At 40.5% G+C, this 26,781-nt stretch overlaps 3 protein-coding genes across 3 annotated transcripts in view; all 3 read left to right on the forward strand.

The window, feature by feature from the left end:
• Positions 1-1,042: 1,042 nt before the first annotated feature.
• LOC133403712 (uromodulin-like) lies at positions 1,043-7,854 on the forward strand. Its single transcript, XM_061678889.1, has 10 exons — positions 1,043-1,069; positions 3,929-4,529; positions 5,057-5,368; positions 5,583-5,897; positions 5,984-6,192; positions 6,595-6,746; positions 7,039-7,281; positions 7,365-7,524; positions 7,651-7,726; positions 7,835-7,854. Exons 1-10 carry the CDS (start codon positions 1,043-1,045, stop codon positions 7,852-7,854), a joined length of 2,115 nt encoding a protein of 704 aa, XP_061534873.1.
• Positions 7,855-10,309: 2,455 nt separating this feature from the next.
• On the forward strand, positions 10,310-13,135 carry si:ch211-286b5.5 (uncharacterized protein LOC100003596 homolog). Its single transcript, XM_061679299.1, has 3 exons — positions 10,310-10,499; positions 10,918-11,044; positions 12,340-13,135. The coding sequence occupies exons 1-2, from the start codon at positions 10,410-10,412 to the stop codon at positions 11,041-11,043; spliced, it is 216 nt and encodes a 71-aa protein (XP_061535283.1). The 5' UTR covers positions 10,310-10,409; the 3' UTR covers position 11,044; positions 12,340-13,135.
• A 3,271-nt stretch (positions 13,136-16,406) lies between these two features.
• si:ch211-286b5.4 (afadin- and alpha-actinin-binding protein) overlaps positions 16,407-26,781 on the forward strand; it is a 27,745-nt gene continuing 17,370 nt past the window's right edge. Inside the window, exons 1-11 of the mRNA XM_061678890.1 lie at positions 16,407-16,412; positions 17,102-17,170; positions 17,286-17,409; positions 17,481-17,559; positions 17,634-17,767; positions 18,243-18,277; positions 18,934-19,087; positions 19,266-19,369; positions 19,453-19,614; positions 19,684-19,789; positions 20,212-20,386. Coding sequence (XP_061534874.1) covers positions 16,407-16,412; positions 17,102-17,170; positions 17,286-17,409; positions 17,481-17,559; positions 17,634-17,767; positions 18,243-18,277; positions 18,934-19,087; positions 19,266-19,369; positions 19,453-19,614; positions 19,684-19,789; positions 20,212-20,386 — 1,148 coding nt within the window. The remainder of the gene's footprint in view (positions 16,413-17,101; positions 17,171-17,285; positions 17,410-17,480; positions 17,560-17,633; positions 17,768-18,242; positions 18,278-18,933; positions 19,088-19,265; positions 19,370-19,452; positions 19,615-19,683; positions 19,790-20,211; positions 20,387-26,781) is intronic.

Below are 26,781 nucleotides of genomic sequence, written 5' to 3' on the forward strand. Positions count from 1 at the left end.
GGGATCGAAGGTCACGGGTATTCAATGTTGGTTTCCGGCCTTGCCGCTTACCTGCAGTGATTTCTCCAGATTCTCTGAACCTTTTGATGATATTACGGACCGTAGATGATAAAATCCTTAAATTCCTTGCAATTGTACTTTGAGGAACATTGTCCTGAAACTGTTCGTCTATTTTCTCACGCAAAAATGGGGCGAGATTCACCTCTTTGTGAACCTCGCCCCATTTTTGCTTGTGAATGACTGAGCAATTCAGGGAAGCTCCTTTTATACCCAATCATGGCACCCACTTGTTCCCAATTAGCCTGGTCACCTGTGGGATGTTCCAAACAGGTGTTCTTTTTTGCCTCCTGTCCCAGCTTTTTTGGAACGTGTTACAGCCATAAAATTCTAAGTTAATGATTATTTGCTAAAAACAATAAAGTTTATCAGTTTGAACATTAAATATCTTGTCTTTGTAGTGTATTCAATCAAATATATGTTGAACATGATTTGCAAATCATTGTATTCTGTTTTTATTTATTTTTAACACAACGTCCCAATTTCATTGACAGTGTCATCTTAAAAACTCCAGTGTGGCTCTGTAAAACTGTTCTGGCATAAAAGGGATACAGACCCTCATTTCTGTTTGACAATAACAGACCACATCGGTAAGTGTCTTTAGTTTGTCTAGCGTAGCGTGTCTAATCACGTAGCACTGGGTTCTAATCCAAGCTAATTTAACTAAACTGGCTAACTGTAGCCATGTAGAGATTTACTACTGGCACTAATGCACTTCAACAACTGTAGCACACTGGTTTCATTTATGCTGCTGTAATGCTACTGTTAGCCAGTTTAGTGAAGTTAGCCTGGATTAGAACCCAGCGCTGCGTGATTAGACACTACGCAAAACACTTACCGAGATGGTCCGTGGCAGCCCTGTGGTCGTTGCTGTTGCCATAGAGAAATTGTGTATTGCTTGCCAAAACGCCCCTGCTGATGTTCTCTACTAACGCCATTTCACCGGACTTGTTTGCAGAGCGAGCAGCATGGATATTGATTAACAATGGCGCGCAAAGGCCACCTGGTGGAGGTGGACGGCCAAGGCTCCCACGGGTCCCAAATCCTTCAACTGTTTTGAAAAGTGACTGCTAAACACTAAAGGTACACGTCAAATACAGTTCTCCAAGCGTCTTTGTTATTTCATGTAGTTATTATAACTATAATGTGTGTCCAAGAGGCCCCAGATAAGTTGTTTTTTATATGTTATTACCACTAAGTCTAGCATCTTTTTTTACACCTACGCATGTTTGAAAATACTGTATACCCGCCTTCTACGGTGGATGGACTATATCCTACTTCGCGAGTATTTGCACGCCACGACAAGCTAGCCCACAAGCTACCCTGGGCTCCTGCTGCCCGTCCGCGTCGTCGCCTCCTCACTTGCTGATGTCGCCTTGTCGGTCCGCATAGCGGAGGCGCTTCAGGGAAAGTCAACCATTCATTAAAACACGGCAGCACACGTTATTCAGCCTGTGGCTCACACGACGTGACAGACATTTTGTGCGCATACGTCCTGCTACTTATATACATATGCTTTGCGTTACAACATATTACAGTAGCCTGGATAACACGAAATACATAACACATACGTCATAATAATTATTTTTTTTTAATCAGGAAAACTGAAACGGCGCAAAACAGTTCTATCTACACAAAGGAGTATTACATATTTCTCTCTATTTGCACGTTTTCAGCAATTATCTACAAACATATAGGCTACAATGTATATTAATCATGATTTGCCACCATATGCAGTCACCTCTTTTGTCCATGATTGCCTCAAACTCAACTGATAATTGCAAATTACATAACCGTACCCAAATTAAGTGCTTGCTTTGTTGCATTCTTTCAGCAATGTGTAAGACTAGTTTACCGGCGTAAAACATTGAAAATATCAGATAAGCACTCCGTGTAGAACAAAGCACCAAGTTAACCATTGACTTCACATATACTTTATAAAATGTTTTCAGAGGGAGTTTAAGCCAATATTTAGTCAATTATTAAGACAAGCTATTGCATAACCACACAACAAAATGTGTAGTGTCAGAACGTGTTTATTTATCATGTATGGTGTCAAATTATTTTGACATTGAGGAAATCACCGTCTTAGTTTATGTCTGTATAAACACAATAGCAACTACTCTATGATGCCAGGTTTGTACGGTTCTGAAAGGTTGTACTTTTTAAAATATACCTTTACGATTACATTGAGAGAAAAAAAAGATTGAAAGCCTATATCGGTAAAAGATATGAGGTACAATTAAAATAAAATGAAGTTATTCATGTTTCAAGAAAGTGGTACACATTATGAGAAATCAGTTGCAACAACAGAGTTGGACTATATTTTTGTTAAAATTTTATTTAGGTTGGGATTTAACATAAAATAATGTAATATCATAATGCAGTATATAAGATATCAAACTGGACTATAATAATATATAATCCCACTATATATAATATTATCACCATTTCTAGAAATCTAAGCAGAATAATTTGGGTTGGATGTTTATTAACTTGATATCTACATTAAGTTTGCTATTTTCTTCATATATTCTTGGTTTTGTGGTATTCCAGCATATATTTTACAATACAATCGCCTATACAATCATTTTAATAAGCTTGTTTTAAATTCTCAGCCCATACTTTATACTATTGTACTATTTAACAGAAATATATAGTTATTTGAAATTTTCAGGGTTTGGGTTAGGGTTAGGTTAGGTCAGTAAAAGCCAAAGGAATTCATTAAATTTCAAAATGTATTTAAATACAAAAGCTTAACTATTTATTTGCTTGTTGGGAAATACAAACTGTTTGAGATGCATGCATATATTGAATAATAGGGGAATGTACAAACTACATTCATCACGTTCTGGTGTCTTTTCAACTCTGCCCCATATTGATTAATTACCATAAAGTTTATTGACTCTAGGTTTGTTCTGTTTGACGTCTATTTTGTGGAAATAGTTTTGATTAATATGTAACAATTTCCAATTGATATCAGCATCAGCTGTCAATGAACCATTTGTGTCTTTGACAAATGGTTGTTTGGTATGATCTCTTGCAGAGCAAATCTGGCCTATAAATTCCCTCACTCTTCCCTCACCTAAATCACCACCAGCTCCTGGATCCTTGTCAAGGTAACAAGGTAAGCGAAGCAATGATTTTTATGCATAACAGCACAATTAAAACAAAAAATCCGGATTGCATAGATATTATTTGTATCAAGTCAACTTTTTTTGTACAGTGTGTGAACTACATCGCTTTTCTTTTTCTTGGTAGAGTCCAAGATGGGGATGCTTAGAAGAGAATTATTGTTTCTGATTTTGCAGCTCATGACTGCAAGAGGATCAGGTATAGTTTTGATATTATTCACACTGGTTTTATTGTCCTCTCACACATAGTTACAGTGAATGGAAGGCATTCAAAGTAAACTAACCCATTAAAAATCTAGAAAAAATAAATACAGTACATTGTTCCAGGGATCTTGGGAACTAGCCCTGTCATAACCCCTTGAAAGAATGCACATGCATTGTTGAAATACAGCATAGTTCATTTTAATGTACTATATGTCCAAATTAGTAAATGGTGTCAATAGTCAAACCTGAAACTATGCAAAATTGAAGCTTTGAACTTTGCCTTTGGCTGGCTTAGTCTCGCCATGTTTTGGTTTGAGATCTGGATTTTTGTTCAACTTTTGGACCATATTTACCTTTACATTAAGGTCCATTTCCAAGTTGTTTGACTGCTAAACTGTTTGGAGTTCCACAACTGACTGTAATTCTGAACTAAGCAAGATGCAGATTCATGTTAATCATACCCTCTGATTAAAGTTATCGCACCAAAACTTTCCATGCCATTACTTTTTGTCAAGTGATTTGTGTGTTTACAGAATCTCGTGGAAAACACTATTAAATATGAGTTACTCTTCTTAGGTTCAGTTGTTTCCAGCTGTGATGCGTGCCACGAAAAAGCAACGTGCCAAGAGTCACACGAAAAAGGCGACTCCTTTGTCGGCTTCTCGTGTGTCTGCAAAGATGGCTTTGTTGGCGATGGTCTCAGCTGTTACAATACCTTAGTCTGTAGCGATGGTTCCTGTTGTAGTCAAGGCTATGAATGGGCACCTGGCAGTGGCTGCGTGGACATTGACGAGTGCTCGCTCCCTGACTCACCATGCACGGCACCTCGGGTTTGCCAAAACACGCCAGGCTCCCATGAATGCCTCGAGCCTGCCTCACTCTCTAGATCTGGCCTTTCCTCACAATCAGTCCAGTTCAGTTGTGGAAACACAGTGTGCCCAGCAGGTATGGACTGCATTGGAAATAACGGGACAAGATGTGCTGACCCTTGTGAGAGCTACACCGTCCTGGATGATGACTGGCGTTCGACACAAAATGGATTTACCTCACCTGCAAAGTGTGACAAAAATGTTGAGTGGCAAGGTTGGTATCGCTTATTCCTGGGACAAAACAGCGCACATGTTCCTGAGGGATGTGTCCCTGGATTCAAGTGTGGAACCCATATAACTATGTCACTAAGAGAACCTCATCCCACACAGTCTGATGTCATTGTCACGCGTGCTGTATGTAATACCTGGAGTGATGACTGTTGCCGTTTTAATTCAAAAAGCATCCATGTCAAGCGTTGCTCTACAGCAGCTTCCACCTACTACGTCTACAAACTTGTGAAGCCACCCACGTGTCATTGGGCATACTGTGCAGGTACAAAGAAAATCAAGTTTTAATTGTCTGTTGGTGTAAATGTTTTGCAGAGTCATTCAGTCTAACAAAACTCTTTTGTTCTCAAGAGCTTAATGAAACAAGTCACTTTACAACACCTGAACCTGAAGGTTCTGCAATGGACCCAACAACAATCGTGGCAGAAACGACAGATGTTGACAGTAATCCAACAACACCTGTCATCGGTGAAACAACGGAAGTTCACATTCATTCAACAATAGCACCAACAAGTGGTACAACACATACTCGCCCAACAACAACAACACCAACAATAAATGAAGGCGAGGTCCGCCTGGCTAATGGAGGAAACAGCTCCTGCTCTGGCAGAGTAGAAATCTTCCACCGTGGACAGTGGGGAACAGTGTGTGACGATATCTGGGACCTGAAGCACGCGCAAGTGGTGTGCAGACAGTTGGGCTGCGGCAGGGCCCTGGCAGCCCCCCAGAGGGCTCACTTTGGACAGGGCAGTGGCCCCATTTGGTTGGATAATGTCAGATGCACCGGAAGTGAATCAAAGCTGGGTGAGTGCAATCACCAAGGAATTGGATCGCACAACTGTGGTCACCATGAGGATGCCGGAGTGGTTTGTGAAGGTAAGAAAAACTAAAGTGAACAATTATGATACTGATCTAGTATATGATTGGAGTTTTCTTCCCTGATTTTTATTAATTTTCATGACATCATGTGGACTTTCGCCAAATTTGCATTTTGGAACATCGTTGTTAAAACATCTAAAAACACCTTTTATACCGTAGGGTAAGTAAGTTCTCACAGGCTAATGCTTTTGTCTGTATGTTGTTGTGTTAGCTGCGTCACCCGTGAGGCTGGTCAACTCTGACAACCGCTGCTCTGGAAGAGTTGAGGTCTACCATAATGGACAATGGGGGACTGTGTGTGATGACATATGGGTCCTCACCAATGCCAAAGTGGTGTGTAGACAGTTGGACTGCGGCAGGGCTCGTTCAGCACTGCACAGTGCAGCCTTTGGACAGGGCAGTGGACCCATCTGGTTGGATGATGTCCGTTGTCTTGGAAATGAAACTTCAATAACGAGCTGCCAACATCGTGGATTTGGGAGACACAACTGTGTACACAGGGAGGATGCCAGCGTTGTTTGTGAAGGTAGCCTTTATATATTGTTATTAAGATTTGGCATAATTACACATACACAATAAAATTAATGACCCCATACTATATATTTTGTTTAGAAACGCAACCTTCACTCAGACCTTCTCATCTTATTTGTGGCCCTGACAAAATCCGAGTGGCCCTGGATTCCGTGAGCATAACACGCGCCGGTTATAACCCGCTCTCTGGCAACCTGGCAGTCCGCAACTGTTCCTGGGTCAGGGTGCAAGGTGATGTCGTGTGGTACGAAGCTGACGCTCAGGCAGATGCTTGCGGAAACACACTGACGGTAAAAAAAAAAACACTACACCTTGACACACGCGTGTAGTTTAGGCCCGCATTTATTTAAAAATGTCTTCTATACTAGTCTGCTTATGATGAATAAGATGTTTGCGTGATTATCTCGAAAACCTCATAGTTTGGGTCACTTGTAAGTCGAGGTGCCACTGTTTCTTTGTATTGGCGAAACAAACAAATTTTGGCCTTGAACATTGATGGTCATAGTAGTCCGAAGTAAAGATCTGAATATCTTCTGTTCTCAATGCCAGTGTACAATACAATCAATATTTTACACCAATAACACCCGTTTCCCCTCCTATGCTGCATTTGCATTACATTCGAGATCAAATCAGATCACACGGATCTATTAAACAGAAAGTGCTATTGATGATAACCCTTAACTGTCTTTCAGACCAACCGCACACACGCCATCTACTCCAACAGTTTATTTATCTACCCATTGAACAACACATCATTCTCTCCCGCTGTGAGTCTTCCTTTCTCGTGCGCCTATCCCCTGGACGCAGACAGCAGGCTGAACGTGGCCATCAGACCATCCCTTGCGTGAGTAGTTGTTTAATGCATCGGACTATTATTGCTGTAATAAATAATTGAAACAGCGCTAAGGGAAAGTAAACCGTGTTGCACAGTTGTTGTATAGTTTGTCCAGCCAGTGTCAATGGCAAATGTCATATTATAGATTGAAGTACATTTGTATCAAGATAATGAAAATTGAATTCTTATCATTTCAAGATAGTTCAATTGTTCTCCAGAAATGCAATTTCCATTCCAATTCCAATGACGAGAGTAGAGCCTCTGACATAGATTGATGATAATATGTGCTCTTTCTTGACAGGTTGGACGGTGGTATTATTGGCTCAGGTTACAAAGCCAGAGCCTCCATGGTCCTCTTCCGCAACTCCAACTTTACAGAGCCTTATTCAGCGGGCGCGGTCGTCCTTCCGGTGGGCTCGCCGTTGTACGTTGGGGTCGCTGTGGACAGAAGAGATCCCAGCTTGGCAGTTGTTTTGGAGGATTGCTTCGCCTCTCACTCCTCAAACCCTGATTACCCCGAGCGATACTCTCTAATTCACAACAAGTATGCATCTGCTCAGTTGGGATGAATATAGATTCATGATTGAAACGTGATAATAACCAATGGTCTTCTGTTGTCTTTATCAGATGTCCCGCTGACCGCCAACAAGTCTCCGTGGTTGAGAGTGGCTCATCCCTCCGGGCTCGTTTCTCTGCTCTGTTCTTCCTGGTTCAGGGGGAATATCGAAGTATTTACCTCCACTGCGGCCTCAGCCTGTGTGACCGGAGGAGGTTCTCTTGCATTCCGGTGAGGAACATATTGTATTTAATTTGATTCACAGCATTCCAAGTCCATGTCTATTATTGAATAATAACCAATTAGTTATAATGTTATACTGTTGCTTTTCACACGCTTCCATGGTCCACTATGAAGCCTTGCACATGGAGAGTAAAACGCTCTGTCTCAACCTCTGCTCCAATGAAGCCACTCAGCGTTGGTCCAATCAAATGTAAGCATAGTCTATATTTAACTCAAGTATCCGGCTATATGTTGGTATGGTAAAAATATTGAATAAATAACAAAGGGTATTTTCTTCCTCTTTCTTTTTTCTCTTCAGGGGAGAAATCATCTGAGTGACATCCATTTTAAGGAATAAAATAACATAGTTGGACTGGTATTATTCAACAACCAGAATAGCAAAAATGGTGAGATCTACAGTAGTTCATATGCATTAGAATAAATTGTATCCTATTGTCAACTACCTCTGAACTATTAATGGCCACTAAGTGAATGTATAATTTCACACCCACAGAATTATAATAAAAAGCAAATATTACATAAGCATGTCTGTCTGCATTTGTTTCCATTAACTGATCAATTTATCATTACTTTAGATTTAGACCATATATGTATTTTGTATACAAGCCACAATAATGAGTGAAGTTACTGGCAAAACATTATTTATGGAGCCCTGTGATGCCCTTTAACTTTAAATCACATTTCTCCATTATTTTCTTTGCCATGAAGTCACTTCTCATATGAACCAAAATAAAACCCAGACAAGCCTTTCTCAGATATCATAACATGTCATTTTGACAGTGTTGCATTTTAAATATAAGATGTATATTGTGTGGCCAACACTAATGTTACTCTATAACGACACACACACAGTGAATCGCTGTTACCATCCTCTGTCACGTTATACAAGTACATCTTAATAAATTAGAATAATGTAAAAATCTTAATTTAGTTAGGTAGTTCAATTCAAAAAGTGAAACTCATGGAGATGCACTATACACACTCAGAGTGTAAAATATGTAATGATGTCTTTTGAAATATATGTATAATTTTGATTATTATAGCTTAGAGCAAACGAAAACCGGGAATTTTCTACCATATTAAAATTTATTGAGATATACCTGTAACGAAGTGAAACTAACAGTGACATTTTATTAACCCAATTTCTCACCACACCTTTCAATAATATTATTTCCAAACAGTCAATGCCAATGTTTATGCAATCTGCTACCATTTCCCTGACTGTATTCCAAAACAGCATGTCACCTGTAAAAGTATATTCATATAATAAATGTTTATAATAGCAGATAACCTTTATTGGTTCCACAATAGTGGATCGAGTAAATACAAAAATAGCATGCAAGAGAAGAAGCCATTATAACAATTATTTATTTATTAACAATTAAGATTACTGAGTAATGACTATGTTGTGCAGTTGAACAGTATGCAGAATTATTTTTATCTTATTACATAATATACTGCAATAACTGTCCCGCAGTAATTTTTATGACACGATTAAAAAATAATAATAATAAATAAAAATAAAGAAATTCTGACAAATTTGGACAAATTGTTCAGCAAGTGAACTTCTGTAGGTTGGCAGCTTTGTATTAGAAAGGTTTACAGCACATTATTAGCTAACATTCGTTAAACAGCAGACCTGCTGCTTGACACAGAACAGCATGTGCTTTATATTCGTATCTTTAATAGGTTGTGTTTTTATCATTCTGAAAATTATCCCACATTTCTCATTTTCGTTGTTGTTACTATACGATGTATGTTAAATTTGCTTCCAGTGTTGGTAGTTATTTGTTATTCATTTTTTACGCCAATTATGTCATAAAAATCATTTTGAGCACCCATTGTCCTGTGTGTATTTTTTTTTTTTTTTTTTTTTTTTTGGGGGGGGGGGGTCCTTGAGCTATAGCCCTTCTTATCTGTAGCCACCTGGGGCTCCATACTCACATCATTAAATAAATAAATAAAAGGTCATGTCCTTCCACACAGACACACACACGCACACACGCGCGCGCAAATGATTCAACTTAGTGAGGTTTGGAACTTTTGCACCCATGCTTAGCTACGGAAGCGTATTGCATTCACTTGGGAAAAAAACAAAAACTCCTGTTTTTCTGAGTAATTTTTTTGACGTTTTTTTTTTTTTTTTTTAATATTTCTTTCTGTTTTCTCTGACAATTTACTCATTTTTTCTGAGTACTCCCAAAGACAGGAGTATCTCCCAGTGTCTTAAACCCATATCAAACTAAAACTTGATCAAACTAAATAAGCCGGTCATGTTGCTTACTACGGAGTCCGCAAAGAGTCACTTGCAGTTCGTAGGTTCTCGCGTGAGTTCGATGTGTCCCGTTAACTCAGAAAAAAAATGAGTCAGAAAAACAGGTGGGAAAAAAAGTCAGAAAAACAGTATAAAATAGTCAGAAAAACAGGGGAGAAAATAATTATAAAACAGAAAAACTGAGAAAAATAATTAGTCAGAAAAACGGAAAAAAATATTCAGAAAAACGGAAAACATTATTCCAAGAAACAAAGCCCTCAGAAAATTACTCAGAAAAACAGGATTTATTTTTTTTTGTACTCCAAGTGAATGCAATACGCTTCTGTTGGTTACGAACCAGCACATTCAACTATCGTAAAGTCCTCTGCTGTCCTGCAAAACGCTCAGGGGTCCACGACGTCCAGTTTGTACGGGAGGGGGGCGTTTGATTGACATGGCGGAAACCAATTAGAATGGCACGCTGGGAGGGACAATCGCGCAAACTCGGGATTCCAGTTTCGGAGGAGGGCTTCCGAGTGTTTGGGAGCAATTTCCTCCTGCTGGTAGACGTGTACAACTCAAAAGGAGCGCTCGACTTTTCTCCCCGACGGCCTTCGTCATGTCTAATAACAACGCCAGCAACAACTTAATCATCGCCCAGAGGGCCGTAAAGCAGCTGCGGTTGGAGGCCAGCGTCCGGAGGATCAAGGTACCAGCGGCCGACGCGGACACGCAAACACCGAGTGCAACAGGCTAAGTCACTGCTGAATGGCGGAGAGGGAAATTGGTAGTCCAGTGCATATACACACTTCCACATTCCAAATGTACACGGGGGAGCGCAAAATCTTAAAAGTACACACTGTCTCGCTATTCTACGTTGCCACCGACAGTTCCAACTTTTCATTGTCAAGTTCCGCATTGACACAATTCGAGTTTTTCTGTGTGCCAAAGTGACATTACGCGACGTAGACTCGCCAGTCACGTGAAAGTCGACGTGCGTAAACAGTACACGTACTGTTGCAAATCATGTGCAAATAACAGTCAGGCCTGCTATTGTGTGGCGCTTTTGCAGTTTATTCGCAGTCTGTCTTTGTTCCCTACATGCTAACGTCGTGTGCGGCTCGCAGGTGTCCCAGGCTGCTGCCGAGTTGAGGAACTTCTGTCTGCAAAATGCCTCCAAGGACCCGCTCCTGGTCGGTGTCCCCTCCAGCGATAATCCTTTTAGACCACCAAAGTCCTGCTCCTTGTTCTGAGGTAGGCCGGGGAAATCGGCGGCACACCCCCTTCACGATGACAGGGCATGGAAAAAAAAAGAACAATAATAATAAAAAAATAAAATAAAAACATTGCGCTACATACACGGATTACTCACGATTTTGTTCAGTCCTCCAAAATCTAATGAGAGTTGTCAAATGCCATCCTTCTCAAAAATATTTAATAATGCTTACTTTTAAATTGACATTGCCAAAGAGTTATTAACTTCAATTATATTTCTGTATGATACATTCATTATGCATATTGTCATTTGCCGAAGGCAGGGACCTTGGCGATCCGATCCCCGGCTACAGAAGCCGGCTCTAGGGACGTGGAATGTCACCTCTCTGGCAGGGAAGGAGCCCGAGCTGGTGTGTGAGGTCGAGAAGTTCCGACGAGATATAGTCGGACTCGCCTCCACACATAGCTTGGGCTCTGGTACCAATCCTCTCGAGAGGGGTTGGACTCTCTTCCACTCTGGAGTTGCCCACGGTGAGAGGCGCCGAGCAGGTGTGGGTATACTTATTGCCCCCCCGGCTCGACGCCTGTACGTTGGGGTTCACCCCGGTGGACGAGAGGGTACGGGGGGGGACGGGTCCTGACTGTTGTTTGTGCCCATGCACCAAACAGCAGTTCAGAGTACCCACCCTTTTTGGAGTCCTTGGACGGGGTGCTAGAGAGCGCTCCCGCTGCGAACTCCATCGTTCTGCTGGGGGACTTCAATGCTCACATGGGCAGTGACAGTGAGACCTGGAAGGATGTGACTGGGAGGAATGCCCCCCCCCCCCCCGCCCGATCAGAACCCAAGTGGTGTTCTGTTATTGGACTTCAGTGCTCATCACGGATTGCCCATACCGAACACCATATTGAAGATTAACATATGGCTTTGAAAGTACCATATTTTGTTTGATTTTATGTAACCCTAATTTTTATTTTTTATTCATTTTTTTAAATGTAATTTTTATTTTTTTTTACAAAAACTGAGAAGTAAATGGTGATTTCTTCACAGTGAATTCCAGATTTTGTGGGTTTTATGAGGTGGAAGCCCAAATTATGCAAAAATAAACAAATACTTGAAATTGTTTAAATTGTGGTCCCTGAATCTATAATCTATGAAAGTTTAACTTTTTGAATGGAATTATGCAAATACATTTTTTTTCCCATTATATTCAAAATTTTTTGGGGGAAAGTGTCTGTATTACTAGCTGTATGAATTGTGGGACTGACTAGGTGTTTTAATGTTTTTTGCTTTTTTTTTTTTCCTCCCTCCCCCCCCCCCCCCCATCCCCTTTTAGCTTGGCAAGAACAATGAATAATTTCTGAATCTATACAAAGGCTGTCTTCAATTTTACCTAATGTCGCAGTAGATCTCCCAGCAGCTCTCCTTCCTTGACCCCAGGATGGACGGTTTCAGGACGGGGATTGGTCCATTTGTTTGCCAAAACAATTCGTCATATTCGTGCTGCACCAAACTTGTGAGTCCCAAAAAATGGTCAAGAAGTCACACTAACATTATTAATACATTTGAAGTATTTCTTGGTTTTGCTAATCAAATTGTTGTGTAAATTGTTATTATATTCAGTGCAGTAGATAAAGACAGATGTTAATTAAAACTGTGTGCTTTTGTGTCATACAGGATACTCCTACTCAAACACTCCAAACAAATTCATACAATTTAACTTTTGGCCATTAGAATATTTGAGTTGTCCACTTTTCAGATATTTATAGTTATGGTTATGTCGTCACTATTGAGAAGCACTACGACACGGTACAGACCTAAATGTATTTTTTAAAAATGCTTGTTGTTACTTTTATTAGCTTATATTCTGTTACCATCTTTAAAACACATGCCTTACACTATTTGAATAGTGAATTATTGTATATCACTTTATATATGCAAATAGCCATACAGCAGCTATTTTGAAAATATCCAAATGTTCCTGTTTAAGAATGAATGACCTGTTGCATGGCCTGTTTTCCACAATGGAATTATATGCCATGCAGCCAAATCTTTTACTACTGTTACCCTGTACCTCCCTTGTCTTTGCTACTGTGAGCAACATTTTAGAAATAAAATTTCTTTTTCATAAACTGACAATTTGTTTTATTGGGTTTGTGAGCATCATTGAGAACCAATGTATGGAATGTGTCGTTGCTACCAAGAAGCCACTTATGAAGATGGTTTGTGGAAGATGCTTTCTTTGGGTTGACAATTGAAACCTTTATTATGAAATTGAGGGTGTTAAAAGCCAAGTCACACTAGATCCAAAATTCTTCAGAGCATTTTCTGTTATTTTTTTCTTGACCTTTACTACTGCCTGATAGCCATCTTATTATCTTAAGTTAACTTATTTATTTATTTATTTTAAACGAAGAGGTCAAATGTTTTGCTGAACTATTTGTATTCACATGGAGCTGCCAAAATGGCTGAAGACACTCATTTACATAAATTGTTCAAATCATATGCGCAGTCTTCTTGGTCTCTCATTCCTAACCCAAAGTGTACTGCATTTTTTACTCTATATTTGAATTGAGAATATGAGCTATGCGAGTAATGTCTGCTGGTCACAATAAATGTACATTTTCCTGGAGGAACCTTAGAAAAGCTCATTGTGTTGAGCTGCACGCAGCAACAGTCATGTGCGCTACCTTTCATAAATGGATGAGACGTACTCCCTTTAGAAATTTTTAGATGAGAATGAAAAAATTGGCAGTGTTTGATTAAACTTACACATACAGACCATTTAATTTTCTTTGACAATTTGAAGTTCAATGGTCACTTTTCATGGCCATTTAAGAGTTTGTACTAAATGTTCAGTATGCAAATTTCTGCATTAATCGGTCATCAAATTGAGTGATCATCTAAATCACAACAATAAAGAGTCTGCTTAAACTAATACCACACAAACATATATTTATTGAAAAAAACATTTGCAGGACGGGTAGGAAAAAGTATGTGAACACTTAACTGGTTGACCCTCCTTCGGCAGCAATAACCTCAAGTCCTCAACCAAACATTTTTTAGATAATACATGTGAAGAGCAAGGAGTGACAAACCCGGAAATTTCAACTCCTAACAAAACCTACTCACCATGCAATGACAACCACACCATCAAAACAAGAAGCCTCAACTCTCATCAGCTGAGAGAGATGGGTAAGAAAACTTTGACATCATGCCAGAACAACTCCCTCTTGTGGACCTCATCGCAGTGACAGCCAGCCATTAAAAAACATTATTATTATTTACAGTATTTTCAAAGTGACCTCTCACTATTTTTTTTTTTAATTATTAAATATTTGCGAGGAAAAATCCTGCTTATTAAATAAAACTATTGTGTGAAGATCACTACAGATGCGTTTTGCTAGTCAAAGCAGTTTTACGGTTAGTGCTTTTCATGGTGTTTAGGCCAGCAGAGAAGACCTTGCAGACCTTGACTGCTTGCCACTGCTGAAAAGTAGTCCTAATATTTTGGTTACTTTATTTAGCCAAATAAGCAAGGCAACCGAGTAGAAACGGCTCTCAGTATGATACAGTGGAGTTCAACACCACTGCAAACTACACCCAGAACAAACATTGTTCAATTAAAACTTCTCTGCCTGTGTCAATCAAAAGTGAGCATTATCTTTGGGAAGGAAGTCAATTCAAGTTCTTACTTTAGATCTGAACCGAGCATTATTGTCCATGAAGAAGGCAGACATTTTGCTTTTGGACCTGATTCGTTTGTGTAGGGCATGTCTAGTTAGATTTCTTTAATATTACTGTATAATGTCAATTATGTTTCATGGCAGTTTGGGGCCTGCCATGTCTTTGTACACAGTAATCGTTCACCTGTCACAGTCTCGCCATATCACAGATTTGTCCATTAAACTGCTTGTTTGTCATTGCTTGCAAATTAGTACAACTTCTAACACCTGAGTGGCCACACCCATCAGAGGAAGTTGTACTGCTCAAGGTAAGACAAAATCTCAAGGAATTCCAATGTATTTTAGTTCTGTCTGTAATTTTTGTCAACATGATAGTTACTTATATTGACTAAAGGAGTATAGTAGTCATTTTCCCCTCAAAACATGAGCGGAATTTAACTTTTACTACAGTGTGGCTCCCAGATGGCTTCAAGGTTTGCTCAGACCCGAGCTGGAAAAAAAACGGAGTTTTCAGGTAATGGTCCCCATTTGAATGATTCTAAATAAGTATTTGGACTTGCTGGTTTAAACACAGTTGAGTATAAACAGGAGATAGTTTTCGATCAGGTGATTGGTATTTGATTGTCTGACACATTGGAGGTCCAGATCACCAGGATATAAGGTCTGGTACACTCATAAGGATTTTTCAAATCTTAAAACAATGTTTATCTGTTACAGACACCACACATGAAGATTTGAAATAATAATAATAAATCCGTTTTGGTCGTATTTTGTATGATTTGCTCCAATAATCTCAACACAGAACACCACACACAAAGATTACGTGCCACCACCAATCTAGAATCCAGTCCTCCAAGACAGAAATCTCGTATGATCAAACAAAAGCGAAGAAGAAACACTGTCGGCTATGTTGCGTCAATGTTTCTCGAGTGTTGCTGAAGGGACCCGAGACTGGAGTGCAGTAGAATGGTGATGTCGTCAATAAAGATTTGTTTTGGCAAAATGCTTCTTGAACCCACTTATACAAAAAAACAACAGCGGGTAGGACATGTTTGTTTTTATGGACGTTCCTCGTTCCTCAGTCAGGTCACTTCTTGACTGGCTATATTTCGTTGCATGTCACAACTGACCGAGTCATGACTCAGAAGTAGTTGGCTTTCCCCACAAATGAAGATTTTTGGGTCAGAAATATTGAACGTTTAGTATTTAATATTGTCTGGCCTGACCAGTTTCGGACCCAATTATTGGGACACATTTTCTCTTAGACACCTCAGACCACAGAATAATCTTTTAAAATACAAGATAGTCTGGAGTTTGTCGTCCTTTGTGAGGAAGGGGCAAAATTGGAAGGAAAAACAATCCGGCTTGAAACAGTAGTAGATAGACTCATGTTCATTTTATCCTTAGCTGTGCGAAGATGAGGGTTAAAAACCTGACGGAGTTTAGAGAAACTGATGCCGTAGCAAAGACATGACAAAGTGGTTGCCTGAAACAACTATGATCCCTAAACAATGCAAACATCTCTCCCCTCTGTGTGAAGATGAGCAGAAATAAAATAAAGACCGTTTGATTTAATGACCTGGAATAGTTGACAACCTGATTTACTTAAACTAAAACCGCTTTGACTTTGCCAAACATTAACCCCAAGGCTAGATAGTTGCTAGCGTAGTGTTAATCAGCTGCCATTCCAGTAATTGAATAATCCTACATTTCGGAAATGCAGGTACGTTTACCATAATTTCATATGTATTATACATTTTTTCTTCCCCTAAAAAATCGAGGGTGCGGTTTGTACATTGTCAAAGCAAATACCAAAATCAGTCAGCCTTAAAGGTCCTATAGTGTCTAGATGGCCTATATTTCACTAACAATAACTGTACTGTATGTATTTTTTTTATGCTGGCAGTGGTTTTCATCAATATCAATCAGTTTTGGAGTATTTGGTAAATAACTAATTGCCTCTGGAATGCTGCTTTTTCATCGCCAAAATTGATGCACCCCCATGTCTTGGTGTGATTTCAGCAGAAGAAGTGGAGACCAAATTCGCTGCATAGCTGGTGTGGACAGATTAATGTACTATACTATAAAGTGGGACTAATTACTCATATTTTATATATTGTCGATGTCGGGTGGAATTCCCCAACCTCCAAAATGACAACTTTTCAGGAAATCCCCCCCCCCCCCCCCCAAAAAAAAACAACTTTCTGCAAACACTGCGAGATGGAAAGTTACCGTTGTCATGATCTGACATTTGTTCAGATTCCTTACTGAGGGACATCAGTCCGCTGAGTAAAATCGCTCACAGTGTCCCTCCATGGGAATGTAGTCATCAAGCAGATTCCCTCAGGGTGAGTAAAATGAGACTATCGGGTATGGTAAAGTTTCTTACTCGCTCAGCAAAATCTCCTGTAGGAGCAACTGAAGGAGATGGATGAGCATGTTTCCAGACTTCAGGATATGCTGAAGAGTGAACGGGCCAAAGTAAGAGCCCCTGGACAGCATTCTCAGTATTGCTGCTGTACCCAATAATTTCCCCTGTGGGATTAATAAAGTCTTATTATTGTTTCTTCTTAATTTTGTAACTTTTTCTTGCCAGAGCACCCGTTTGCAGCTGAGGGTCAACCAGTATGAAGCTGAGCTGAGACGCAGAGAGCAGCAAAGCAACAGAATGAAAGAGCGACTTACACAGTTGTCTGACAGAAACAAGGAGAAAGGACCCTGTGAGATGATCATTATGGAATTTTAGCTTGTGGGCTTTATGTCAAATAATCTGATGTCATTTCCTCCAAAGCCATTGAGGTGCTGAACTTTCCAACAGGGGATCGAGGCAAAAGCGCAAAGTCAATCAAGTCATCCCGGTCCACTGCAAAGTAAACTTTACTCTGAGGGTTTGTACTGTTTGGTAATTACTTTGAAATTGATGTTTCTTTCTTCCTTTGGCTAGGCAAGAGGACGCCACGATGCGTCTGATGCTGGAGCGCAGAGAATCAGAGCTCAGGGAGGCAATGAAGCTGCGCCACAGCCTCACCACTTTACTACATGCTGTCAGAGTTGACATGGAGCAAGTGAGAGAAAGCAGTCCTTTTCTTAGCTATTAGCTCCTTCTTGATCTAAAAAAAATAACAGCAAGTTAAATCATGACTTGTGATGAGGTTAATTTAAACTGAGTCCCTAATTATCCTTCATCGATGAAAATGAAGACTCAGTGCTCAAAGCAATGCCAATATGACAGCATTCTTTTTACACGTATTTGACCATAAAGAACGTTATTTCCTGTGGTTTAGAGTGTGTATTAACAATTGCTTCATCATTTGTCGTCATTTAAAGGTTTTTTTTTTTTTTTTTTAAACAACAAAAAAAAACCTGGAATATGACCTCGAATCGTCCGCAGTCCTCAGTTTCAGAGGTTTTTCTGACGAGAGTCCAGAAATCGGGTCATTTGAAGTTCTCAAGCTTATCTATGTCACTAGTAAAGATTTTCTGCCCACCTCTTTGCTCCCGAGCCAGTGCTGTAAACATAACACATGCTCTCACAAGTGGGTATTCTTCACAGAGGACAAAGCGGATACAAAAGTGGATCAGACAGAAGTAGCCACAACACTCAAAAAGTTGACGATTTGGGATGTGCTGGCGTCTATCTCAGCTGACATTCGGCTGACTTTGGGCGAGAGGCAGAGCACTGGTCGCAAGCCAATCGCAGGGCACATCCAGCCATCCATTTTCTGTACCGCTTATCCTCATTTGGGTCGCGGGCGTGCTGGAGCCTATCCCAGCTCACTGCGGGCAGGAGGCGTACTGGTTGCCAGCCAATCGCAGGGCACATATAAACAAACAACCATTCGCACTCACACCTACGGGCAATTTAGTCTTCAATGAATCTCGCATGGTTTTGGAATGTGGAAGGAAACCGGAGTGTCTTTCAGCATTTGAAACATAATTATCCAACAAAAAAATAGCAGTGAGTAAAAATGCTGAGTGGCTAGTGACTCTGTCAACAAGACGCCAAAGGTTTGGTGCAACCTGATAGGCTTTGATGTTCAGATCATTTTACAATGTTGCAATTTCAATCTCCATCCAAGCTGAACATTTCACTTGGTTGCTGAATTGGGATTACTGCACAAAACAATCATTTGAAAGCACCAGTTGGTAATACTGATATTTATACAGTAATTTATCTTCCAAAACAAACAGTCTGTTTTTACTGACTGAAAATTAATGTGAATTTTCTGTCGTTCTCTTTTAAGACCCTGTCAAATTCTGAGGATGTTGTGGAAGGATCCCCAAATGGAAATGAAAAGTTAACTCAAACTGAGGCAGTGCTTGGTGACCATGTGACAGGAGGTGTGGTTCAGAGTTGGAAACGTGTGCAGCAAAGGCTGGTTGACCTTCGACACGAGGGTGAAAACACTCACCCACACACTTGAAGTGACTTAAATGTCTTCTCTTGTGCATCTGTATAGCTTGATTAGACCACCAATCGACTGCATGAGAGCAGATCAAATAAGTGAATAGATTCTTCCTGGTATCATTTATGAGAAACTGAATTCCCACTGCCATCAATCCTGTTTGTGTGCAGGCCAAACAGGCGATGGCACTGACCATGACAAACTCTTGGCTCAGCTTGAAACAGAACTAAAAGAGAGTCAACAAATTGTCAAACTACAACAGCAAATGCTGCAGGTGTCATTCTCAATGATGTAGACTCCTGTCAGATATCCCTACTGTTTGGTCTTGCATGTCTTTAAATGGTATTGTTTTTGCAGGACACCCTTGTATCACCCGTCCTGTCGGAGCTGACTGATTCTTATTTTTTGGAAGAGTGGGAGCGTCTCCAAGTGCGACGGGCAGACCTCAAACATCAGAGACAGACTTTCGAGAGGGAGAGGCAGTCCTTCACTGACGCCGCCATACGATTAAGTCGTGAGGTGAGCCCGTGCAATTTCTATACAAAAGGCTGTGTATTTGTCTGGTAATGCACATTTTTGTATCAACAGCGTCGTGACTTTGAGAATCAGAAGCACTCTTTCTTGAAGCAGCAGTATTTACATGATTCTCCCTTGTGTCGTAAAAGATCAGCAAGCTGCAAAACTGATTGCACCCTTCTTGGTAAGTAGAAAGGTGTGTGTATGTATATATATATATATGTATATATGTATATGGGTGTATCTATATATAATATATAGTGTATGTATTTATCAAGACCTTTTTTTGTTTTTTTTACACTGCACAAAATGTGTCCTCTGTACATACCTACAAGTGTTGCATGTTTACACCATCCATAACACACTGGAGTAGTTGACAGTTTCCTGGCATCGATTGGTGGAATTGGAGGTGGGGTTTCAAACCTTGAGCCCATTATTTTCATAAATTGCCTTCTCAAGCACCATTTTAAAGGTGCCTCTTACTTCTAATGTGACATTAAGAGCACCACATTGCTTTGCTTGAAAAGTCTGAAACTATGCTCTCCATTCTTGTTTAATGCTCGTAGTAACAAGGTGGGGGTAAAAATCCTCTGATTCTGTTTCTGGATTTCTCAGGTTTAGGGCCTGCTAGAATGTCTGGCCGTGTTCCCATTTCGCCATCTTCCACCAAATCCAGCCCTGTGACTGTTTCAGGATGCTATCAAGGAAGAATCAGAGTTGTAACACCCAGTACTCCTGAGCTCTACGCTGTCCTCAGTCTGTCACACAATTGCAGGTCAGTCAAGTATAGTGGTACCTCGATAAAACAGACCCCGACATAATGGATATGGGATAAAACTGACCATGAGGACTGAACAATGTGTCCAAAAATAGTTTCCATTTGTCACTTAAACTGCTTTTGACAAAGTCTGTTAGTTCCAGAATTGGCCGCTGTTCGTTTACTGGCGGCGGCACGGTGGCCGACTGGTTAGAGCGTCAGCCTCACAGTTCTGAGGACCGGGGTTCAATCCCCGGCAACACCTGTGTGGAGTTTGCATGTTCTCCCCGTGCCTGCGTGGGTTTTCTCCGGGCACTCCGGTTTCCTCCCACATCCCAAAAACATGCACGTTAATTGAAAACTCTAAATTGCCCGTAGGTGTGAATGTGCGTGCGAATGGTTGTTTGTTTGTTTGTATGTGCCCTGCGATTGGCTGGCAACCAGTTCAGGGTGTACCCCGCCTCCTGCCCGATAATAGCTGGGATAGGCTCCAGCACGCCCGTGACCCTAGTGAGGAGAAGCGGCTCAGAAAATGGATGGATGGATGTTTACTGGCGCTGTGGCACAGTGCAGGCAGACAACGGGACTGACGTATTTCTGTACCAAGCCAATTGTGAGTTCTTTTGTGAGGAAAAGCCAATGAAGTTCCAGGAGGCCTAATGGACAGTTGTCTGTCTTTTATTCGCAAAAAGTAACAACGCGTTGGCAACATAGTTTCACGAGAGGTGCAACCATGTGTCTGCCTAAACAAAGGGGTGCTATCTATCTTATACTCTGAGGAGAGGGTAGAGTGGAAGGTGCCAGAAAATTCCACCCTTTAAAAGGTAAAAAACAAATGTTACAACCTTCAGAAATAAGCCCTGACAAATGACTTAGACTTGCGCATATACAGTCAATCTTTTCTGTTCCTTCTCCAAGGCTACGCCTGTCTAGAGCTCACGCAACCGTCTTTATTTATTTCGATATCTTTTATAAAAATATATCAACACAAGAGTGTTTCAAGATTACAAACTGTGCGTAATTAACTCGTTTGCGCAGGGCCATGAGAATACAGTCACGCAGCACAAGGCGGCACACTCCGTTACTGCCTTATTTACTACTTATTATTGGGCTGTTTTATATTATATATTAGAAGAATTTGTCACACAAATGAATATTTAATATATTTGTTAAAGTTTGAAGAATAAAGAGATATATATATAGAACAAAAAGACAAAAAAAGAAAAGAAAAACCCACCCCACAAAAAACCAAAGTCCCCTTTCCCCATTTGCACAAAAAACTCTGTGAGAGACAAACATGTACATGTAGACTTTAGTGTGTGAATCTGCCTGAATACTACGCAAAGATTAATTCTTGTAACTTTGGTGGTGGTTGGTTAAAGAATGCCAAAAAAGGCCTCCACATCTTATACTTTCAGTCAGAGCCCCTCATTACACACCTAATGGTTTAACATGAAATACCACATCTTTGAGCCATTGTGATACTGTAGGTGAGGCTGCATCTTTCCATTTCAACAGAATCTGGCGGCATGCTCGCAAAGTTGAAAAGGCAACACTTTTCTGACCCCTGGCAGGTAATCGTAACCCCTTAGCCATAACCCCAAAAAGGAGCAATAGTGGATGGAAGGTTATTTTGACCCCACCCCCGAGTATAATGGAAAGTTAAGTCAAGTTTATTTGTATAGCCCTTAATCACAAAGTCTCAAAGGGCTTCACAAATAACTTCCCAATATTGATGTACTGTACTTTGGGGCAGAGCCAAAACGTAATGAAGTGGCTTTTGCTGATATGCATTAGTCGCACGAAGGATCAGTTTGAAAATACTTGCCAATTTGGATTTATGGAGATGGGTTCTGTGCACTGCTTTGAACTGGCTAAAGGAATGTCTGTACACAATGAAGATGAATGAATTGTCTTCAGAAAACTAGCAGCAAGACATGAAACAGTTTTATATATATACAGTATACCACACTGCTTTCTACTTACTAAGAACGGTGCAATCAGTTTTGTAGTGAGGATAAGTGGTCCGGAAAATGGAAGAATGGACGGAAGCAGTTGTTCGGGCCATTTTAGTGTATTTTCATGTTGGTCACCAAGTTGACCACTTAGTGTCACCATTGCATCTGTTCACATGCCTTTTTGTGGGGAAGTGCTCATGAATTTAGAGGTATTTAGACAGGGGGAGTGCATTTATTTATTTATCTTACCACAAAGATGTTAAGATGCCATGTTTGTTTTATTTGGAATGGATGAAACAAATTTGGACACAGTTTTGAATGCCATGTGGCACTTGGATGACCACTAAGGGTGAGAATTAAAGATGCATAAAAGCAACGAGAATCAAGAAGAATCATCATCTTTATTGTCCTGAACATGCATGCATGCACGCACGCACATGAAATTTGTTCTCTGCATTTTACCCATCACAGTGAACACACACATTTGTTGTGTGTGCTCACTGTGATGGGTAAATCGAGCAAGCGCGTCAAACACTTCCTACTCAGTAGGCCCTATTGTCTACTAGTATTACTAGGATTTCCCTAGAGCGCATACAAGCATGAAAATGTTTTATTTAAAAAAAAAAAAAAAAAAAGGGCTTTAAAGTGCAACCGAAGAGGAGAAAGTCTTGTAAATTTTACACCTATAAGTCTATATAAGTCTTGTTAGCAAACAATGAATTAGAAAATTGCAAAGAATGTGAAATCAGGCTTCAAAATGGCCAAGAATTGAGACATTCTTTCAGCTTGCAGACGCTGTGGGCGAGTCGCTGAGAGCTTTGAAAATCCTCTCTCTCCTGTCAATCAAATACACATTCCCCCTTTCTTCTCTCGCGGCTCCTTTCCAGCGACCAAGATGTCAGACGCACGATGCTCTCTGGTCCTCGATGAATTTTCCCTCCTTCTCCTCACTGGGTGAGGAGGAGGAGGAGGAGGGAAGAGGGCTGTGAGGCTCACAGCACTACGCTGTTGTCGTGGACCTCCAGCTGATACTCTAACCGCTGGCAATGAGCCGCGGGGCGGCCTTTTATATAGTGGGGTAAAAGCCCCTTGCGCATTGTTTTTGTTTGCTGGCCGCATGCTGTCAAAAAGTAGGTGTTGGCTCAGTTTAAAACCAATTTAAAATATATATTTTCGCTGATATTTTGAAGGTATTTCAATTCAGCTAGTGTTAAGTACATGCCACAAGACTTGCTGAGAGAAAGTTACAAATCTGTGTACATTGTAACTTTGCTTTAAGTTGAGCAAATACCTCTTGTTTTACAGTGTGGGGAGGGAGACTCATCACGCGGCGCAGTCACGGTGTGGACAATTTCCACTGAGAGTGGGAATTTTGTATAGGCCAGAGTTGTGTGCCCGTATCACTTCCCAGCCTCACAAGCGTACAACAAAATGTGCAACTATACAGGTGTTGTTTTACGTGAGAAGCTGATAGCATGAATTCCATGTTGGGCTTGTAAGATTCGTCTGTTTTGCAGAGTTTTAGAGCAGACTTCAGGAAGAGGGGGTGATTAAAAAGTGGAGGGGACTGATCGATGTCATGATGAATCTGAGTGGGTAACAGTGACAACTGGGCCTTATGACCTTATGATCAGACGACAGGATTTTACCTTCTCAAAGTAAAAAACACCACTACAACAGATTTTCTTTGTTTGTTTTAAACCTTCTAATTTGCTTCTCCAATCTCAACACTACATCCATGGTATTTCTACCTTTCCTCAACCCCCTCTGATAACTTGCCAACTTTCCTTCTCTTTCCAACTCAAAAGTCAACCTTTCTGTCACGATTCTTTCCATAATTTAATCTGTTTTAAGTAAGTGCTATAGCTCTATAACTAGTTGGTTTTCGTAGGATCTACTACTTCCTTCCATACCTTTGGTAATCTTCCCTTCTCCCACACTCTATATAATTGTAATGTTTTTGATAATGCACTTTCCCCCCAACTGTTTTAACATAACATAACTGACCTGATCATCCTCTGGAAGTGTGGGCTTTGATCTTTTAATTGCTCTCACAAGCTCTGCTTTTGTCAATTTATCATGTCTCTTTACTCCTGTCTAGCACACACACCCCTGGGTATTTGCTCAATGCAAATTCCCTTCTCTTTTTTTTCCCCCCTTTCCTCTCTCAAATTATCTAGGCTGTGTAACTTTTGTAAATGCTCTTGCTAATACTTCAGCTTTATCGTCATTTGTCACTGCCATTCCCTCCTCCGACATCAGCAGCGGGTAATTCCACTCTCCAGGGGCGGGCTAAGAGGGAAAAAAGGGGCCCGGGGGTCATTGACAGACCGGCCCCCTTCATGCGCATTATGGGGAGCCGCCTGCCGGCAACATAAGTTTCATGTAACCCGATGGGGAAGAAATATTGCATTTGATGTGCCTTTGGAAAATCAATCATAGAGTAACCAATAAGATAAAATAAAGCTAAAAAATGACATAAGGAACAGAGTAACTACTACCATTGACACATCCGGGGGGGTTCTAAGGTCTGAGTGCACTTTGAAACTGAAGTTAAAGCGATAAGTTGAAACCAGAAAACGCTGTCATACAATCAGTGCTAAGACACAAAAAAAACAACAAGGCGGTTATGAAAAGCCAAGGTTAACTCCTGCCTGCTCGCTCAGTGTGCATTTCTTTCTCTCTGCTTACTGGTCATCTTGCACTGACTGACAGATGAGGCTCATTCACTCACTCACTCTCCCATTGGGACTTTCCCTCTTTACTGGTCTTAGAATAGAGGCACGGTACTGTAAATAGAAACTGAATAACATTACAATTTATAGAGGGTACTCACGGTTGTGTTGCTTTTAAATGGTGGAGGCTGAGTTGAAGTGGTTCATTTTGACAATGTGGGGGTCACAGTATATATAATATACAGTCCCCTCCAAAAGTATTGAATGGCAAGGTAAATTCTTTTGAGTTTCAGAGCAAAATGAAACAAAAGTTCAGAATTCCTGCTTTTATTTCATGGAATTTACATCGCGATGTGTTGTGTGACTGATGGGTGTTTGTAGTTGCTCATGTGTTGCCTTTTATATTGATTGCTTAAACATTAGGTAGTGCTTGTTTTTGGCTTTGCGTTTCACCTGTTGGAAACTGCATTTTCTGTGAAACAAACATGAAGACCAGAGAGCTGTCTATGGGAGAAAAGCAAACAATTTTGAAGCTTAGAGAAGAGAGAAAATTGATCAGAGCTATTGCACAAACACTGGGCGTAGCCAATACAACAATTTGGACTGTCCTGGAAAAGAAACAAACTAGAGGTGTACTGAGCAACAGAAATCGAACGGGTCGGCCAAGGGTATCAACAACAGTTGATTTTAGAAACATTGGGAGAGCAGTGAAGAAACACCCAAAGACAACAGTCGGTGACATCACTGCCAACCTGATGAGCCACCAAAGTTTTGGAACACATTTTTATGGACTGATGAGGTCAAGATTAATCTCTACCAAAGTGATGGAAAGTATAAAGAAAGAAAGGGAGAGGATCTGCTTATTATCCAAAGCACACAAGCTCATCTGTGAAACATGGTGGAGGTAAAGTCACAGGTTGGGCTTGCATGGCTGCTTCTGGAACGGGCTCGCTTGTCTTTATTGACGATGTAACTCATGATGGGAGCAGCAGAATGAATTACTGAAGTCTAAAAAAAAAAAACATTTTGTACCACTAATTTGAGTTCTTGAGCTAGTAATTCGTGCCGCCTTGTTCTGCTTCCCTCTACTGGCCAGCATATGAGCACTGTTCTTGTCGGTGACAACTTCAGCCAATCCAAAACAAATATACAGGACATTTTCCAATATGTGTCGGTCCGTGTCTCTTTTGGTAATATTCAACTTTTCCTTACTCGTTCCAGACAACAAACAAGAAAATCAAGCTGTATTAGAATTTTCAATTTCAAAACTAAAATCAAATAACCAGTCCTTTTTCTATTTTTTAACATGTCTCCAAACGTTTTATCCAATTACCAAAGGAGACACGGACCATGTATACATCCGTGATCGGTTCTTCTACAAAGGACACATGATTTATTACCTTGTAAATGGGGGGCAACAAGCTTGCTTGTCATAAAATAATTCACACTCGTTAAACCTATTTTTGAAGTTAAGTCAATTGAACGCGTCACAATTTATCTGCAGTTGTCTGGACTCGTTGACGACGCTGTTCAGCGAGTCTGGTTAAGTTTGCAGACTTCTTTAAATGGGGTGGCTGGATCTTTCATTTTGCGCAAAGGGTGGGCGGTCCTTGTCATGTCTCCTTGATCTTATCGAGCGTGTTGCAAGGGCCCAATAGAATCACGGCACACTTGTTTGCGTGTCGGGCGCGCGCACACACACACATGCACACGGAGCGTGTCTCTTTCGCAGATGTATGTAACATAGACATACGAATATACAATCTATTCTTATATTCTA

Source organism: Phycodurus eques, chromosome 6, assembly GCF_024500275.1.
Source record: "Phycodurus eques isolate BA_2022a chromosome 6, UOR_Pequ_1.1, whole genome shotgun sequence".
Lineage (NCBI taxonomy): Eukaryota > Metazoa > Chordata > Actinopteri > Syngnathiformes > Syngnathidae > Phycodurus > Phycodurus eques.

Excerpts from the sequence above, each read along its gene's own strand:
- si:ch211-286b5.5 (XM_061679299.1), top strand. The coding sequence starts at position 10,410 with ATGTCTAATAACAACGCCAGCAACAACTTAATCATCGCCCAGAGGGCC. Across the intron at positions 10,500-10,917 it reads CCAGCGTCCGGAGGATCAAG|GTGTCCCAGGCTGCTGCCGA; the intron begins GTACCAGCGGCC and ends TGCGGCTCGCAG.
- LOC133403712 (XM_061678889.1), top strand. The coding sequence starts at position 1,043 with ATGGCGCGCAAAGGCCACCTGGTGGAG. Across the intron at positions 4,530-5,056 it reads CGCACATGTTCCTGAGGGAT|GCGAGGTCCGCCTGGCTAAT; the intron begins GTGTCCCTGGAT and ends CAATAAATGAAG. Across the intron at positions 7,282-7,364 it reads TACTCTCTAATTCACAACAA|ATGTCCCGCTGACCGCCAAC; the intron begins GTATGCATCTGC and ends TGTCTTTATCAG.